The 19,332-nt window shown below is 39.2% G+C and overlaps 1 protein-coding gene across 1 annotated transcript in view; it reads right to left on the reverse strand.

Moving 5' to 3' along the window:
• The window catches only part of LOC119728396 (paxillin-like), a 38,598-nt gene that overhangs the window by 7,022 nt on the left and 12,244 nt on the right, over window positions 1–19,332 (reverse strand). Inside the window, exons 2-5 of the mRNA XM_038200623.1 lie at window positions 10,980–11,182; window positions 9,109–9,445; window positions 5,602–5,704; window positions 4,128–4,266 (exon numbers count right to left, since the gene is read on the reverse strand). Coding sequence (XP_038056551.1) covers window positions 4,128–4,266; window positions 5,602–5,704; window positions 9,109–9,445; window positions 10,980–11,182 — 782 coding nt within the window. The remainder of the gene's footprint in view (window positions 1–4,127; window positions 4,267–5,601; window positions 5,705–9,108; window positions 9,446–10,979; window positions 11,183–19,332) is intronic.

The raw sequence follows: 19,332 nt of genomic DNA on the forward strand, positions 1-19,332 counted from the left end.
GTTTATTTTTACGATAACTTGACCCCCCCAAAAACCAACGTCAGACATTCCACACCAAATTTTGCTTCACATATGTTTGAGGTTGGTCCTTAGTGAAGTCCTCTGAAAAGTTTCATGTTGGTGTCTAAATGTCTTCAGTGGATAGTTGGGCTTTATAAAGAGTCTATATCTTATGATGCTGCAGGTTCCTTAACATACATACATGTACATGTACATGTACTTGTATTTTACGGAACCAGCACAACAAAATCCCCCGACTGTTGAAAGACTTGGGTCAAGACTACCCATTTCCTGCTCAATAAACAGTTGCTTGTAGACCTACATGTGCATTATAAGCAAATTAGGTTAAATGACTTGAGAGTCTTATTCTTTCCATGTGCTCATCACACAGCATGCATGTCATGTATGTAGTAATTAACCAGTTCTCACTTGCACAGCATAGTATAGCACTAGCCTGAACCAAAGAGAAATGATTCAGTTTGAGTAGAGGGTCTATGGTTTTAACCTGATTGATCTTAGTTTTCATTATGGATAAGGGGAAACCTAGTTCATCCAAGGAGTTGCATGTATGGCATGCTCAAACTCATCATGCACCAATTGTAGCAGCTGACCTCAACCCAGGAAAATATGTTTGTGTGGTCTATGCATGATGTTTGGTACATTGCTATTGTAGAAGATGTATCACAACTTCATGAGGATGTGTATGTCCGCTTCATGTACAGGACGGAATCAACAAATACTCTCTGTTGGCCACAAAGAGAGGATAAATGTAACATTCCATTTGTTGATGTGTTGTGTTGCGTACCAACACCAGAACTTCTACATAGCGGTGGAAGGCAATACAAACTTAGTGAGCCAACCATCATGCAACTCATTCAACTTCATCAAAACTACATCACAAGGAATGCATAATTTCACCTGTGAAACTGTAAACAATTATATCAACTGATCAAAAGTCTACATGTACAAATGTAAGCTAAGTTTCATACCCAACTTGTTCTTTATGTACCGACTGCTGTTATTCTAGGTACCGGTACGTGTACTTGTATGTTACGGAACCTGCAGCATCATAAGATATAGACTCTTTATAAAGCCCAACTATCCACTGAAGACATTTAGACACCAACATGAAACTTTTCAGAGGACTTCACTAAGGACCAACCTCAAACATATGTGAAGCAAAATTTGGTGCGGAATGTCTGACGTTGGTTTTTGGGGGGGTCAAGTTATCGTAAAAATAAACAATTTGCTTTTTGCAAGGGCTATATCTCATTCAATGAAGTTAATATAAGTGTAAGATTTTACATGAAAGTAGTTTCAATTGGGGGCTATTACAGGCAAAAAATTTGGTGAAAAAAATATTTTCAATTTTTGACTTACACCCCCCCGAACATTGGTCCAGATGAGTTTTGGGCCATTTTGGGGCCCCTCTAACTTAAAAATGAAACAAGCTACTTTCTTTCTGTTTAAATATTTGAAATCTACAGCAAAAAATAGCCCAGATTACCAAGTTTCAAATGTCTGGGTGGTATAGTTTTAAATATATGGCCCTTTAAACATTGAATTTCATGACGCGACGCACTTTTGGCCCCGCCCACCTCAAATTTCAAAATGCTGTTGCGCAAGAACGAAAAGTCGTAGAGACCCCAAATTTTCAGAATTTGCATTTCTCCTAAGTATCTTTCAGTACACCAAAAAAGAAAAAAATCCAAGAGGTGATGGTGTGCACCATTTGTTGAGTTGGCATGGAATGACCCTGAAATTCAATTTTGATTACAGAGTGTTGAGAGTATTTGTATTAGTAAGCAGGTAGTTTGTACCATGGTCCAATGGTTACAGTGTTCCATCCATGTGCCATGGTACTTGGGTTCAGACCCTGACGGGAAACATGGTCATTGTGTCCTTGGGCAAGACACTTTACTACAATTGCCTCTCTCCCCCCACGAGTATAATTGGGTACATGTGAGGGTAGAGACCAGATTGCGCTGATCTTGGCTGCAGAAAAGTGGTTTCATGGCCTGATAAACAGGGGTTAATAACTGTGAGGCACTTTGAGACCTACCGGTAGCTTTGGTGGTAAGCGCTGTGTGAGCACCACACATTGTTATTATTATTAGATTAGGGTTCGAGTCCCACCAAAGTAAGTTCCTGATTTTTTTCTCACCAGCTCTGAGAATATAGTGCTTAACATTTCCCGCAAGCGATATTTCCATTGAAAATAGAAACTGCATGAGGTGTTTCCGATATGCCTTCTTTTGAGAAAGAAACATGCAAGCTAGTTTCACAATCGTTACATAAACATTCCCTTTTAAAACATGTAATTTGTAAAAACAATATGCACGTGGAAATGCAGTTTTACTTTCGTTTCAGAAGGCTCTTTGCTACGGACAGAGTCTGACAAACGAGAAGTTCATTTTTGTCAAATGTTTTTTCTTCCTTGGTTTAAATTTGCCATTCTTGAACTCATTCAGTTTTGAAAAAAAAAAAAAAAATGTTCTGGACGGAATTTTGTGGTTGTTCTGTTTTTCACTCAGTCAGAACATTCACAGTAAACCAGAAACCTCAGATGAATTCCAAACATCCCCCAAACATGCCGCTGACGGCTCTCAAATAACCAAACCGCTGTCTCCAACACAGCCGGTATTGTCGTGACAATACAGACCATGGTGGCAGACAACCGCACATACCACACATAGTCTGTACGTGAGAACATTGACATCATGAGGTCAAGGGTCGCGAAAGGTCAGGGAACATGATCTAGGGGCTTTTAAGTAGGTATTGACTGGCTCTCAGGGAAATGTCTGACAGAGGAGTAAGCGAGAAAATAAAGCTCACAGTATATGGAGTATTACCGTACATGTACAAACATATTCAGTGTTTTTTAATTTTTTCCACGGTGGGTGTGAAACATGCCGTGGGCTTGAGCTGCTTATGTTGGTTGGTTGGTGGGTGTGTGGTCAGGTTGGTTGATGGACAGTTTACTCGGCCATATATTAAATTCATGCAACTCGAGTATTACAGCTTTGCATTCTAAAGCCCGGTTCATACTCCACGTGAATGCGAATGCGAAGCGAATTTGACGTCATGAATCGTTTATTGCGAAATTCGCCCGAGTTAAAATGTGCTCAACTTTTACGAATTCGCAGCGCGAATACTTGACACGACGTCACAAATTCGCGTCTGCTTTCGCTTTCGCGCCGAGTATGAACCGGGCTTAAGATCGGTTTGAAAACACTGATGCGCATGTGTCTAATTTGCATATTTTTTGCATATTAGATGACGCCCCATTCGGGTGCACGGACGTTGCCCTATTTAAGCTGTCTTCACACATTACCCAGCCGCAGAGGGTTGTACCACTTGGTCCTTGTTTTTATACTTACCCCTTCCAGAACCAGGAGGTATGGGAAGATTTTGTAAGGTTTAGGAAGGTAGGATCCGGCCACTATTACTTTTAACCCTAAAAGGGCCGGGGGGGGGGGGGGGGCGGACCCTTCAACTTTTCCCGTGATAGCTTTAAAAACTTTTTTCGCGACCCGAGCTGTTATTACTTTTTTAGCCTCAAGCCTTGCGCATCTTTTGATACCAAAAACATAATAATCAGACTGCGGGTTGCCACGCAGCGAAAAATTTTCAGGCAAAAACTGAATTTTCCCATATACGTCGTGTACACAGAACAAAATTACCATTCGTACATAGGACTGATTAATTAGCCATAATTCCAAAACCCTTTGACCTATAGTCACGAAATTTCTTGGGTATGTTCATGATGAGTTGTTCTATGCATGTCCTGAGATTCAAAATTTTGTGTCACTCGATGGCCGGGATCTTGGGGGGGGGGGGGGGGGAGGCAGAATCCGATGAGAGATGGTCAAAATAACCCGGCCCTTTTAGGGTTAAATCAACAAAATTATAGCGCCTAATGTTTCAATTGTTAGCAGAACCTTTCTCGAAGGCAAAATATAACAGTGGTACAGAAACAAACAATTTTTACACAGAGCTACATGCATCTTGAACGTACATAAAAAGTCACTGTTTTCCTGCACAAAGGAGGATTTTGGATGATTCAGGAATGTTCCTTAGAAGTATTAAACGACCTCCAAACAAAATAATTAAAATTCCCAACAAACCTGGAAGTCAGACAGGGAGGCCATGAGATCGTCCAGTTCTTTGGTCGCCGAGGACGCACTGCGAGATGGAGGTTGAGTGATGAGTAACTGTGGAGACTCCGTGGAAGGAGGTTGTGAGTACTGTTGACCTGGAGCCGGACTACAGACCAGGGGAAGAAAATCAAAATGTTGTTAAATTTTTTTTAAATTGTTCACTTTTTTTCAATTCAGTTTCAGGCCACGTCAAAATTTTATAATTTGTGGCTGCAGCTTAGATGTTGCCATTGTGGGTAATGATAAATAGCCACAGCCGTAAACAGCAATGCCAATTTTTACAGATATGGCTTTAGTCAGTCTTCCAGCGAAAACAATTCAACTTGTTATACCTACAGCCTATTACCTACGGGTTACTTAACTGTTTGAGAGTATAAACCACCAAAAGTTTGGACTCGCAAATGTAACAAACTTATGGCTGTGCAGCGTAAACTCCTCAATGAAAATGGTCCTATTTAGGGCATATGACTCTCTAATTTTGACAGGAAACGGAGGCAAACACTAATTTAATTTCCCTTTAAAAACGGAAATGCAAAACTGTATGCCATGCCATGTTTCATATGGGTGGGTGGTGGGGGGGGGGGGGTATGTGAAACCTTTGCCTCGTTTCCAGTTGCAGCTTCAGCTAAATCTTTTGCTCCAAAATAAGTTTTTGAAGCTTTGAATGTCAAAACCAAATTGAAATTAACCTAAACTTCAGCCTCAAAATACAGGATTTGATGTTCTTAAAATTTGCACCTGATTTCATGAAACTTTACGCAATGGCATAACTCCCCTTGCGCCACAATTTATTGCGTAAGTTGTGCAATATTTCATGGCACGCAACATTTCACTTATGACACATTTCATGAAAGTTTAGTAGTGTGTAAGTCCGCGACTCGTACAACAAATTATGGCATAACTTGCGCAATCATTTTAGGAGGCGTAATTTGTGGCATAGGTACTGAAAATGAACTATTTTACCAGGAAATTGTGATTGTCGTGGTGCCTGTCATTGCACAAGTTATCAAGGTTGATACAAGACACTCATACATGTACATGTAGCTGTGTATTTGAGGTGAATGATATTGCTTTTTTAGTTGCGACAGAATTTTTAGAGTTGATGTACGATTCCAAAGAAAGTCGGACAAAACTATTTTCAAAATGGCGGGCGGAGGTGATTCAACGACTATTTCATAACTGAACAAAGTCATACACAAACAGTCGTCGAAAATGCTGTTATTATCCTTGTCCACGATGTTAAGATTATTTAAAACGTTACGCAGCTATGCCAATCAATCGAAGTCACTCAAAAGATTATTGCGCAGCTGTGAAAAAATTTGTTGCATAAGTCCTACGCAAAAAAACCCCCACCCTCTAAACTTTTTTCGTGACACTTTTTAATTTTCTCCAAACACTTCTTATACCTCTCCCACCTTTCTGTGTTTCTCAAATGTCTTACCCAGTCGGTGATCTTGGTCCATCAGTTCTTCTGGGCTTTGGTGCTGTAGCTGGAGGCGGAGCCTTGGTGGGGGAAGAGGGCGCGTATGGTTTGGGCGACGTGGCTGTTTCGGAAGATAAGAGAGGTATGAAAAGAATACATTGGTTAAGCGCAACATTGGCTTAACAGATATGTAGCGACTTTAAGTTGGCACTATAATGACACCGAACATGGAACATAAATAATGGATCTGTTAAGGACAGACAACATTTGCTTAGCGAAAAACAGACTTCTAGCAGATATTTCATGCTACACTGTATCTAGACAGGGGACCTAGCTTCACAATAAGGACAGGCACTGCTGTCAAAACTTCTGAAGCTGTATTGGTTGCTAAGCGCCTTCACGATGCTGTCTTTCTTGTACAGAGCGTCCCAAAGTACCCACAACTATTTTTTTTGCGAGGCTCTAGCGTCGGCGCGGAAACACGTACTGCCATTATTTTTATTCCATTTTTAAAACTTGGAATCTGAACTCTATCCCTGACGAGTATTGGTTAGATACTTTCAAGAGTTTTAAAATTATTTGTGTTCAAATGAAGGCATGTCGAAAACAAACTCAACCGATTTCCATGAAAATTGATGATGCGGTACCGGTACATCAGATGCAAACTCAAGTCACAATTTGGTACATACACCGTACTTGCTTATGAATTTAAAAATTGAACCTGAAACGAAGAACACTATTATAACTTCATTTAAGGTGTAGTCTACGTGGATCACAAAGAATAGGAAACACAGAAAGTAAAACGTAACGAGATCGTCACATCATGAACATGATGAACCATTTCCACAATAGAAAAAAAAGGCATGATTGATTTTCCTTGAAATCGGTTGAGTTTGTGTTTGACATGCCTTTATTTGAACACGAATCATTTCAAAATCCTTTTGAAAATCAAACCAATACTAACATGTACATGTACCAGGGATAAAGTCAAGATTCCAAGTTTTAAAATGATATAACAATAACAGCGGTACGTGTTTCCGTAGCGACGCTAGAGCCTCGCAAAAAAATGGTGCGGGTATTTTGGGACATGCTGTAGTATGATTGACCTGCATACATAGTTCTCCAATCAGCTCACATGAACACATCCCACAGAATACAGTGCAATGTGAATGTACAATGTATAAATAGAAGTTGATCCCAATGTCCTGGTTTAAATTAGGTCAATGACGCGCTGGCTGTTTGTAGCCTCTAAATCTGCTGTGGAGGACGTTGATCTCAGCTTAGATTTGCAAAGCACAAACATGTACATATGCAAAGCAATATTTTCTCCTTTCCTTATAATTTGCTATCTAGGCGAATATCTTTGAGGTACATTCAGTTTGATATGCAACTGAAAGCTCTGGCCGTGTTGCAAGAAGTCTTGCATGAAAACTCTTGCATGCAATCGATCAAAATGATCCCTGCCAGAGCTTAAAAATGTGACGCCGAAAATTGCGACTCTGAAAAATGCTATGCTGATGGTACATATGGAACACCATACTTTTGGTAAATTTTCGGGGACAGAGAGAAAGAGAGATCAGAGACAGATAGACAGACCGACCACCAAGTGACATGCTCCTGCCAGAGCTTGAAAAGCCATAAGAGAAACAAAAGCACAAGGGAGATATAAGGCTGGCCCTTTAATTAGAAAAATTTTAAGACAGAGCTTGATCAGATCAATTGCTAATATCTGCAAAATAACAATCTCTTGTGTCTAAATTGTTCTTGGATTTACCGCCATAAGTTTTCTTTTGGTAATTAATTGATTTACTGCGTAGCATGCATTTTTTTCACTTCTAATTAGAAATTATTAAACATCAAACTTTTAGTCAGTTTTTTCGCCATGTTCACTTTTAAGGCCTTTAACATTCCAGACTCAGACATGCCAGATTTGGTCACATATGTACATGTACATTTTAGCCAATCTGGCAAACATAAAAATTGTATACTGGTGAATGCAACATGATGAATCAAAAATACTCTCGCAGTGTAATGGAACGAAGCACTTGTATAAAATACATGTAATGAACTGACTTACAATGTAAGACAACTACATGTAAGTACATGCATACATGTAGTTCATGAACACAGAGATCTTATGCGGACACATGTGTTGTTCTAACGTGAACTACATGTATTACATACACAATTCCTGAATGAGAAAATATCATGTGTGAAAATGTTCTCAAAAATAATTTGACACACACACATACATTTGTAATGGTAAATTTGCAGGCAAGGGGAAGTTGCACAGATTCAATAATGAACATGTACATTATGAACATACTCCAAACAAACAATGTAAGCTTGGCGGATTGCATGCATTGTATGTCACATCCTCAAAAGCAAAATGAAACTCCACAATCAACACAGGAATTGAACCCAGCGTGAAATCAAGCCTTCACATGTCAACACTGCAGCATCCTCTACCAAAGAATCCTACAAATTTTTTAAGGGTTGAGCGTTCTTTTAAAGGGGCACCACAATGACAAATTTGTACAGTGCATTTTTGTGTGTGGAAAAAGTCCACCCTAATGCATTATGACGACGACAATTTGAAACCTTATCAAACACGCAATATTTTCAAAGGTGCTCCTTTAATAGAATTTGAAACATTTTCCAAACATGTAACAAGGAAAGCCATGCAGTTTAAATGGGGTGTTGAAAATGGGCCTCTACTTTGGTTTGCTGTGTACTAAATTCAGTTCTCTGTGTGATGGAGGCTATGTCTGAATTATTTGACTATGGCTGACAGATTACACATGCATCTATGGAAGCAGACAAAGCCACGTCCCATAGACAATGTATGTTACTGCCGGCTGATAAATCGGACGCAGCCTCACATGCAAATGTGTGACTGAATCTGTCTCTAAGATGCAAAAGGGACACCAATGCAAACTCATGGACAAACACAATAGAAATTGTGAATAGCCTACCTGAAACTTGCCTTGCTCGCTCTTTTGATTTTTGTTTTGTTAAATTTAATGGAATTTTGGGAAGAGTGAAATGGAAAATAGAAAAAATTAACATCTGATAGAACAATTTGGTTTGTTTATAAATACATTTTGAATCAAAGCACTGGAGACTTTTGCAGGATTAGGGGCAAACATGTAACAGGATTCTGTCTCTGGAGGAAAATGGAGGGTCCAGGTAAGCAGGCCCAAACTGAGGCTGGAGGAAATTGGAAGGTTGAGGCTCTGGCTAATTTTGCCCCCCTCCCCCCCCCCCAATTGCCTCTCTCCATCCAGGAGCATAAATGGGTACCTGTGAAGATAGAGACCAGAATACGCCGATCTCGAGCTGCTGCAAAAACTAGTCTCATGACCTGATAAACAGGAGTAATAATTGTGAAGAGCTTTGAGATCTTTTGTATAAAGCGTGATTATTATTTACCAAAAAAATATGGCTTATTCCTTCATTTTAGTATTCATTGTGGATTTTGGAAAGAAAACTCTTGGAAACATAAATTTTGCCCAACACACTCACCATTCTGAATTTTGACCTGGGCGCTCTCTAGATCCGCCAGTAAGCTGTCCAACTCCGACAAATTATCCATCTTAGACTCTTGGTAAGTCTTGTTGTTGTACGCGGGTGTCGCCGCAGGGAATGGGTATGCTGTTGCGGGTTGCTGAGCAGGGCGCGTCCGGGCGGGCTTGGGCGGAGGTGCTTGGCTGGTACTGCTTGGGCCCTGAGGCTGGTAACCGGTGTTGTAGAGCGGGGACTGTTGGGCGTAGGCTTGGTGGTTGGGCTTGGCGTAGAGGTGGGACGGGTCTTGGTCTGGGGGGAGCTTGCGGTCTGGCTGTTCCTCGTATAGGGGCTCAGACTGCTCACACGATTTAAAAAGAGAGTACACATGTACATGAATGGTTGTCAAATGTGTCTCCAATACTTTTCACGAATGTCAGTATATACAATCTCCTTCTAATTCAAATGTGTTGCAATGCAGATAGTGTATCATGTAGTTTGTGTTGCTTGTGATGTAATGTATCAGTACATGCGGGGAGTCAGGTTGGCGTAGCGGTACTTTCCTCGCCTTCCACAGCTGTGTCCCGGGTTCGAATCCCGCCTGGGCCAATTATGCAGACTGGGTTTTCATTTCCTACTTTATTCCGTGGGTTTTACCCAGAATGTTCTTCTGGGGTTTTTCTCCCACCTCTAAAATTGTAATTTCTTCACATTGTCTTCTCTCTACAGGTTTCTTCAGGCTTGCGATCTACGGTGCCTAGGGTGCTATTGAGGGATCCTTGGTTTCACTACCAGAAATAAATAATAATAATAATAATAATAATACAATTTGAGTAGAATAATCAGAAGAATTCCACACAATTTTTGTTTTAAAAGCTGACGCCAGAGTAGCAAAGCCTTTTCACTCAAAAACAGTCCAATTTTCACCCATGTTGCGGTAAAAACATGTTATGACCAGCTCAAAAGGACTTCAGCGTCAGCAAGTTTGATGACGAATTAAACGATTTTGAGATCAGAATCCAGATATGGCTCAATTATCCATTCATTTAAAATGTTATTATGTTTTTGACTCTGGGCTCAACTCAAAGCCAGTTTTTAACACAGGTTCATGCAATAAACATTATATCCTGGATAAATTGGAAAACTGGAAATATATATACCAGGCATGAACAGTTAAAAAATAAAAACAAAAACCTCAGACTATTCATAAGATGGACATTTGTGAATTTTTTCTCAAAATCACTTTGGACAACACTGAGTACATGTACAGATCGTCCCAAAATACCTGCAACATTTTTTTTTGGAGGCTCTAGCGTTGCTGCGGAAACACATACATTTTGTACCACCATTATTTTAAAGATTGGAATCTTATATTTATCCCTGGTAAGTATCGGTTTCATTTTCAAAAGGGGTTTTAAAATGATTCGTGTTCAAATAAAGGCATGTCAAAAACAAACTCAACCCATTTCAAGGAAAATCAATCATGCGCATTTTTTCTAATGTGGAAATGCTTATCATGTTCATGATGTGACGATCTCGTTGCCTTTTACTTTCTGTGTTTCCTATTCTTTACGATCCACGTAGACTACACCTTAAAGTTCAGATTCCAAGCTTTAAAATGGTATAAAATAATGGCGGTATGTGTTTCCTTGCCGACGCTAGAGCCTTGCAAGAAAAAATTTCGGGTATTTTGGGACGCGCTGTATACAGTATTTATAAAATTAGTTGGTGAACAGCAAAACCCAATATTGAAAACACCTCAGAGTCTGCCAAAAGTCCAGCTCAGAAAAACATTGTAAAATGTAGGGTATGGATAGTGCTCTCAACTCAAGCGAATCGAAACAGAGTTTTAGGCAGTAAGAAATTCTTTCCCTTTTGTTTTTTGGCCCTACCTGCTGCGAGGGGTGGGTGTAATTCCCGTTCACATTGGCAGGAATCTCAGAGTAGATCGGTGACAGGGGTGACTGGGGGTTGTTCGCATTGGTTGGAGGCGGGGCTGGGGTGGTGTGCAAGTCGTTGGGCGTCGGTCCCGGCTTGCCACTTGGTGGTGACTTGAACTGGGAGGTGGAAGCCTCAAGGTCGGCCAGTAACCTGTCTGTAAGAAGACCAATCAAAAGTTAGTTAGATTGGCTGTTCTATTCTATTCAATTCCTACCCAAGTTTCATTGCGGTACCCGCTGTTACATCACATTCGAACCAGCCAACCGATCCCGCAAGCTTGGTGGTCGAGTGGTAAGACGTCTGCACTAGAAAGTAGGAGGTCGTGGGTGCGAGTTCCACCCGAGTGACTTTTCCAACTTTCAATCGAGAAGTAACACAATGAGCATACAGTGTTTATATGTTGTTGGAGGGCAAAACCTAATTTTGAGTAGCATATCTAGGATAATACAGCAGCTCAAGCCTTTAGGTCCCACGTGCACTCAAATCATGCATCCGATTAGTATTCTTTTCTACCCCACAAACTTGCCGACCAACAATTTGTAGAAATGATGTTGACAGTTTGATTGAAGTTTGGATGAAAAACCAAGTTTGTTTAATACTTCAAGATATCTAAGCAAGTCATAAAATTTGTTCACAACAGCAATGGGTATAAAAGTATTAAATAACTTTTTTTTCTGCTGTAAGGATCTTGGCTGAAACTTTAGAATTCCTATTGAGTACACACAGGATTCTGAAAAAAAAATGGGTATGTGATTCCAAAAACAAAACAAACACCAACAAAATACATAACTGCAACAAAATCAAACCAAAACAAATTCTTATCACCCTAAAGGTATCATGACATCATGGAAATGCTAAAAAGAGTGAAAACAATATTTCATTATCATGGTACATTTAATTTTAAACATTACCAATTTTGTACTTACGTTTGTATACATTCACTTTTTCATTTCAGCTATGTACACGTAAATGGTCGTTATTTGTAGGGAGTTCTCTACAAACGACACGTATCCAAATTTCTTTTCCAACTGCGTAGGCCCTAACCTACCTCTATGGCAGGAACGATAACACATGTTTATTTACTTACAAACTGCATTGTGTTTTGCATTCTATTTTTATAAATATTTGTCATTGTATTACATGCACTAGTATAAAGTATGAAAATAAAAGTGACATTGAACTGACTTGAATCGAATTCAATGCGTACTGACTACTGAAAAGTAAAAACATCTCGGTGATCGGTGACATTCTTGGCTGTAGAATGGTAAAGGTCGCATACCAGACGAATAGATTAAATTGCTTTTAATCAGCATATCTTCCTGGGTTAAGGTCAAATTGCTTTCAGGTTGATAAACCAGGACATGGCCGGGACAGGCAGTGGCATCAACAGTCATTTATTCATTTGTTTTCTATTCCTTCCCCCCCCCCTTTTTTTCATTGCTGTCAATTTCTTGCACATGCTGACAGCAGAAATGAGGCATGTTCCAATAATATCAGGGGTGAGATTGGTCGCAAATGTCAAATCCATGAAATAATCAACAGAGGGTTTGAGGGTCGCGAGGGCCCCAGAGCAAGTAGGGTCTATACATGTACATGTATGTGTTTGTATTTGACTAAAAGCAACCATTAAAAAACCCATTTCTTCTGTTCTATAAACTTTTGTAGGTAAACACCTGATGGTAAAACCTCAGGAACTCCAGATTTTAAAAGGAATTTTTTTTTTTAATAATGAAATCCTTCCCAAAAAATCCTGAAATCTGGATAAAAATCCTGAAATCCTGAAATCCGGAAAAATCCTGAAATCCTGAAAAATCCTGAAATCAAGAACAATCCTGAAATCAGGAAAAAATACTAATATCAGAAAAAATCCTGAAATCAGGAAATCCTGAAATCTGGAAAAATTGTGGAATCAGAAAAAAATCCTAAAATCAGGAAAACTTTCAAAATCAGGAAAAATTCTGAAATCAGGAAAAATTCTAAAATCAGGAAAAATTTGAAATCTGGAAAAATGCTGAAAATCAGGAAAAATTTGAAATCAGGAAAAATCCTGAAATCAGGAAAAATAAGGAAAATCAGGAAAAATAAGGAAAATCAGGAAAAATCCTAAAATCTGGAAAATCCTGATAATTCTCACCCCTGTAACATGCATGTACTGTACATGCACATGCGAACATGCAGTGAGACACTAGAGTCGAGATGTGCATGTGTTGTTTCCCACATAATAACATGTGCAGTGGGCAGGGCTAATGGATGTGTCTTGTGTTGTTGCAAAGTTGTGTGTTTAAAATTTACAACTTCAGAAAGAATCCAAACACAATTGCCTGAATCAATTAGGGTTCTTAAAAATCAAAACTGATCGATAAACACGGCACAACACCTGAAATCTTTGGGGTACAATTTCTACCGTGACCCCAATGTCAAAAGGACAAGGCGTAAACTTGGCCATAAAAAAACCTATAACAGTGACCGGAATAATGGATCCTCCCAAATTGCTTGAAGCTAAATGTCACAGACTTCCTACTATATCAAGCTTTGGCCTGGGAAGGAATGCGGACCCCCTGTGAAGCCACAGGCAGTCTTCACTTTGAGAATTAGATTTGAGGTGTTTAAGAAACCTTGGTTCGTCTCCAGGTCAGGCTTCATTTCTAACTCAAGAATCGTTAAGAAGCCTTCAACATCAAAACAAAAATTGAAATACTCTGAATTCAGGCCTCATGTTACAGTATTCAATATTCATGAAGCAGAACGTGGATCCGTATTGAGCCAGAGTGCCCACGTAGGGGGTCTAAAATCTCCTGAAGACGAATCTCGAGACGAAGTCAAGGTTTCGAAAAACTCCTTGGAAAGATGCCACTTGATAACCTCCTGACCCCCACATCTGTTGGTCTTCTTTCTCATTCCTCCACGGTCTAACAGAGTGACAGTACAGTAGCATCATGCATGGTAGCATGGTCACGTAGCCCATGTACGCACTCAAAAAGAGTTTTCAATTGCTGTATTTTATGATGTTGTGATCTTCTAAATATCCAATAATTGGTGGCAAAGCTCTTGAAAACAGTATTAAACCCTGGATCAGGTATACAGACTAACCTGCACGCGCACGTACATGTTCATCTTTTCAAACTGTGAACGAAAAATACCAGAGAACAAAAGAGAACAATATCGTCCACGATTCCCAGCATACGTCCGCGATTGGGGTCGTGTACAAAACCTATGGGAGTCTTCCTAAAAAGTTAGAGTACAAACAAAAGAGGGACAATAGGACGTCCACGATCGACGGTGAACACACGTTTGTGTAAGGCTCTGTATGTGTACAGGTGTGACCACATGTATGTATCCATAAAACATGCAAACTCATTCCCCACTGAAGGATGAGGCTGGAAAGTTGGGCGTTTTTTTGGGGGGGGGGGGCAACCAAAATCTCAGCCCTCTTCTGGACATGTACTATGCTGTTAATATAATAAAAAACCAATTTTCCCAAATGTTCAATGGTTTTTGAAAATTCCAAAACACATTTTCTTTTTTCCCTGAATACTAAATGAAGAAATTAATTCTTGTTTGAAGAACTAATCTCTTGTCTCACTCCCTAGAAAGACTTTCTAGGGAGTGAGACAAGAACATTTTTTCTTGAAATAAGATATTTTTTTCTAATTTCAAGAATACAATTTTGATGTCTTCCTTTTTAAATCCAGAAAACTGCAAACTCTTGTCAATTTTTCAGAAACAATCTTGTATTTATTTTTAGAATAATTGTTACTCTCGGTCCTTCAGTCTGGAACTATGTGTAAACCTGCTCTGGTATGCAGGCAAACACAGGTGAAAAAAATAGCACGTTTGTGGAGTTTGACTCTTACATGTATACATGTTTAACTTTTGACCGGCTTCGATACTGACATATTTATACATTTCCGAAACAAAAATCCTAGCAGAATTTGTGTCGAAGGCAACAGTTTAAAATGCTTTCTAAATTACAGATAAGGTGATTTTTACGTGACATTTTTTAACCCCGACCCTCACCTACCCTTTAAAATTCCTGGGAAATTTGGAGGAGTTTTACAGGATTTAAGAAGGTACAGCCAAGCTTAAAGGTTTTTCAAGGTTTGATGCCCCCTGAAACTGGAAGAATGAACCAATGGTGTTCCAGCAAGAGGAGGATTTTGGAAAATTTAGGAGGATTCAAAACAAAACCACAAAAGTTGGGAGTCAGGGTTAATGGACACTTATAGCACAAAATTCTGGAGGCAGTACCGTGCTACTGTGCCTAGAGCAGCTTCAGTATGGTACCCACACTGTCGCTCCTCACAGGTGTGATGTTAGGTGCTTGACCCTGAGTCACCTGACCCTCTCTGAGGGGGCAGCCATAACAACAATCATCCCGAGGTAAACGATTTTGTAAACAAAGTTGCATTCCCAAGGCAACTGACCCAGTTGAGGTCATTTACATCGAGTTTGGAGAGGGAATAACCTGATGCTTCTACATGTACTACTATTGTACTAACAAGTTGAGGTTAAACAAATTTTTGAAGATGGCCTTTTCTGAAAAAGGTCCTGCGAATGGCAACAAAAGATGGAGATTTTTATTTATTACAAAATTTCCTTGTTGCATTTTCTATTGACTTGTGTCAATCATGATTCATTACTGTTTTCATATTGTTTTCATATTTGAAATAATTCAAATATTTATAACCTTTTTATTTCACTTTTCATTTCAGGTAATTTTTTTTGGTTTCATACATTTTTAAGTTTCTGTTTCAAATTCCCACCATTAGCAATGGTCATGACTTCAACACAGTGGCAGAGTTTATACAATGTAGAAACGGATAAGATACTCAAAATGAAATAGAACGGACAGTTATACACATTTCCATGTGATTATGGAAGGTATAAAAATGGTATCATGTAGACAAGAGTTTCATTTGTAAACAGAAAATGATTTATGAAATTGTTTTGGTAACATACTTCTTTTTACACCTACAAAAGTAATTTTATGACATCAACAGTATTCATTTTGATGTTCTTGTTACCCAAACAATTTCAATCACTCTAGAAACGTGTGTGAAGTATATGAATCAGCTGTCTTTACACTTATTTATGTCATGTATACATGTATTATAAACACATTAAAACTAACTTAGAAAAAACAAACTTCGGTCCACAATATTTAGAGTATAACAACGATATAGTTTAGATCTTCACACTCACCGATTCCTTCCAAAAGACACCCAGCTGTGAGCCCAGTACATATACGTGCAAATATCCCACTACCACTGCCAGACACACCTCTCTACACAGATACCATTTTCAATAAAGTCACCGATGTGGACGTTAAAATTCCAAGACACTGGGAATGACGCTGGCTAGTCAGGCGGACGTTGTTGAAATTCCAACTGAGTCTTATGTCGACTTTGTAGCTAAGCTTGCTTCATATTCACAAACTTCTCAAGAAAACAGATCTCTTTCGATCTGGGAGATCAAACGTAATTCCGTACAGGATAGGATGTCGGGTAAAAAAACTGGCCAAACTTGACAAACCAGAACTGTCAAAATGCGAAGGGTGCGGATTGTCTACCCCACACTGTCATGCCCATATATGAACAATGGTACAGTCATTGGCGATGCATGCGGGTGACAGGACTGTATGCTATGTAATGCTATGCCCAATCTCAAGTCGGGTTTACTCGGACTGTACCACTTGGGAGGCGGGGATGATGCAGAGAATTGGTGCTTCACAGAGGGGAGCATCTGCCATACCAACATCTTGTACACGTAAATTAAAGATATGTTTGTGAGGGTTTTTGGGGCCAAATGTTTGAGCAGTGAATTATTGCTAAAAATCGGATGAAGGGGGTACATACATTTTCAATGCTAAAATCTCTTGAGCAAACTCAAAAATTCAGAGTCATGTATTTCATCTGTGATTACATGCGCTCCAAGATATGCCAACTTTTGGCCAAGTGCAAAATTTCACGGTGCTACCATGTACGTGTAATTGTCATAATCAACTGAACAACATTTCTGTGTGTTAAAACAGCACATTAAAATGTTAAGTCTACCATTTCTTTACTTACACTTTTTGTATGGATGAGGTAAAGTTATGATGAATGTCTGTCCCATCCTATTCGTGCTAGTCAACACACTTGAATCTTATGATTTGTTTGCTACCGGTAACTTAATTAAACCACAGTTACTCAAGCACAGTGACAGTAATGAAAACGAGACCTTGACCTTGAACTTCATTCGAAGTTCATGCTTTGGCTCTTGATTACATGTACATGTACATGCACGTTTTATTGCCATTTACACACATTTAGGAAATAAACTGGTACACGTACCAGTATGTACATACTTATGTACATTAAATTTGCGGTTTATATACGTACAAGTTTAACTTGGTACTTGGTTGGCTCTTCTCCTAAGGACTCAGGGGAGTTTTAACAGGAGGCCAGAAACACCAGGGCAAACCCCTTCTCTTAGCGATAAGTGTTACTGGGTTCTTTTACGTGCATTGCATTACACAACAAACGGGACCTACGGGAGTCCAGTGCCCTTAACCGCTAGGCCATGACACTCCACAACATCACAACATGTACATCACAACAAAACCAAACAAGGATAACAAAATAATTTTTGACCAAAAAAAGGACTTGCTCAATATTTCAGTCCTTCTGATTTGAGGCGTGTGATCACACCCCCACACCATCACACGCACGCCTAAAAGCTTCCCGAGGAGTGTGAATAATTGCACGCCTGATTTTCCCTGGACCACAGATCACACACCTAGAAAACCACTTACCTAGAAAAAACACACACCTAGAAAATCCAAGTGTGCCTTTTTCCACACGCCTGTGATTTTCAAATCAGAAGGACTGATATTTATTTTCCTTTCTAGGCCAAAAAAATGCATATATTGTCATGTGCATGAACTTGCTATTTGTAGTTAGTGGCATATATAAAAATGCAAGGATTGCCAGAACCGTGTGATAGGCCTATATGTATCTTTTGTTGAAAAGGTCTCATTAAGATAACCTACAGTACATTGTAAGGGATGACAAATTATGAAGTTTATTTAAATAAACAGATAGTTGGCACATAAATATAGATTGTTAAATTTGACAAATAAACAATAAATATTATGGCTGATCAATACAGTGTGCTCTTGTAAAAAATAAAAAAGGCAAATGTACTCTATTGCAGTTCAATAAGTGCATTTTAACTGGCCTATTACAAGGAGTGTTTGTCACAAAACAACACAGATCCATTTCATCCCCAGCCCATTTGCCTGGAATTTAATATCATCTGCTGGACCTAATTTGTGACAAATGCTTGACAGTGATGAATGAGTGCAGGTTGGCTGATGGGCTGGACCAGATGGCGGTCCTATGGGAAATAAAAAACCTACAAGTACATGGGGGTGTACATATGCTGGCGCTCAAATTACACCAACAGGAACTCAAAATGACATTGACTGTTGTCAAGGTTTGTTTTGCAGTGTTTTATGTACTGTAGGCTAGTGACCTTATTTAGCAGTTATGCCCAGACTGTACTCCATTATTTTTTTGATCAATTTCTTGCATCTGCCTCTGAAGAAGGCTTTGCTAAAGGCTGAAGTACCGGTACCAGGCCACTTTAATTTTTTGATTTGTATATTTCTGGTCAATCCAGTCAGTGAGAATTCATTTTCAATTCTTTCTTGGTTATATTTTTGTGTCAATTGGTAAATTATTAACATAACATACCAACAACATAAATTTCAATTAAAAAAACATCTTTTTGGTCTTTTTGGCTTGAAATGTTTTTGGTGTGTGTCCTTGTGCCTTCTAAAAACAAAGTTTTTATTTTCACTCAGTGGATTTTGATTAATGAATTATTTCTTAACATATTTTGAATTACCGGCGCTGCTAGACAATAATTCGGTTCTTACAGGGTGGGTTATTGGTGCATAGAACAAAACACTTTTTCAGAAGCTTGCAGATGCCCACAATCAAAATAAGGTATTTATTCGGGTACAGTTTTTATGCAAAACTGGGTGTTGAATTTTGGCTGATTTGGAATATATAGTAAAGGGTGCAGGCCAGTAAATCGGTCCAAAATTGCCTACGCCGGCCAAATCACGATTTGTATGCCCTCAAATTCCTCGGTATTTTAGCATATTGTGGGCCATGAACTTGAGGGTTTGTAAAAAATAAGCGTGGAAGCCGTGCACAAGACCGTGAGCTTGTAGGCCTATTTCTGTGAAATTTGGATGAAATTGGGGCCCTAAAAGCGCTCTATTTTGCTGAGTGTAGGCACCGTTTTTTAAATGGA

This window comes from Patiria miniata, unplaced genomic scaffold (assembly GCF_015706575.1).
Source record: "Patiria miniata isolate m_02_andy unplaced genomic scaffold, ASM1570657v1 HiC_scaffold_1, whole genome shotgun sequence".
Taxonomy (NCBI): Eukaryota; Metazoa; Echinodermata; class Asteroidea; order Valvatida; family Asterinidae; genus Patiria; species Patiria miniata.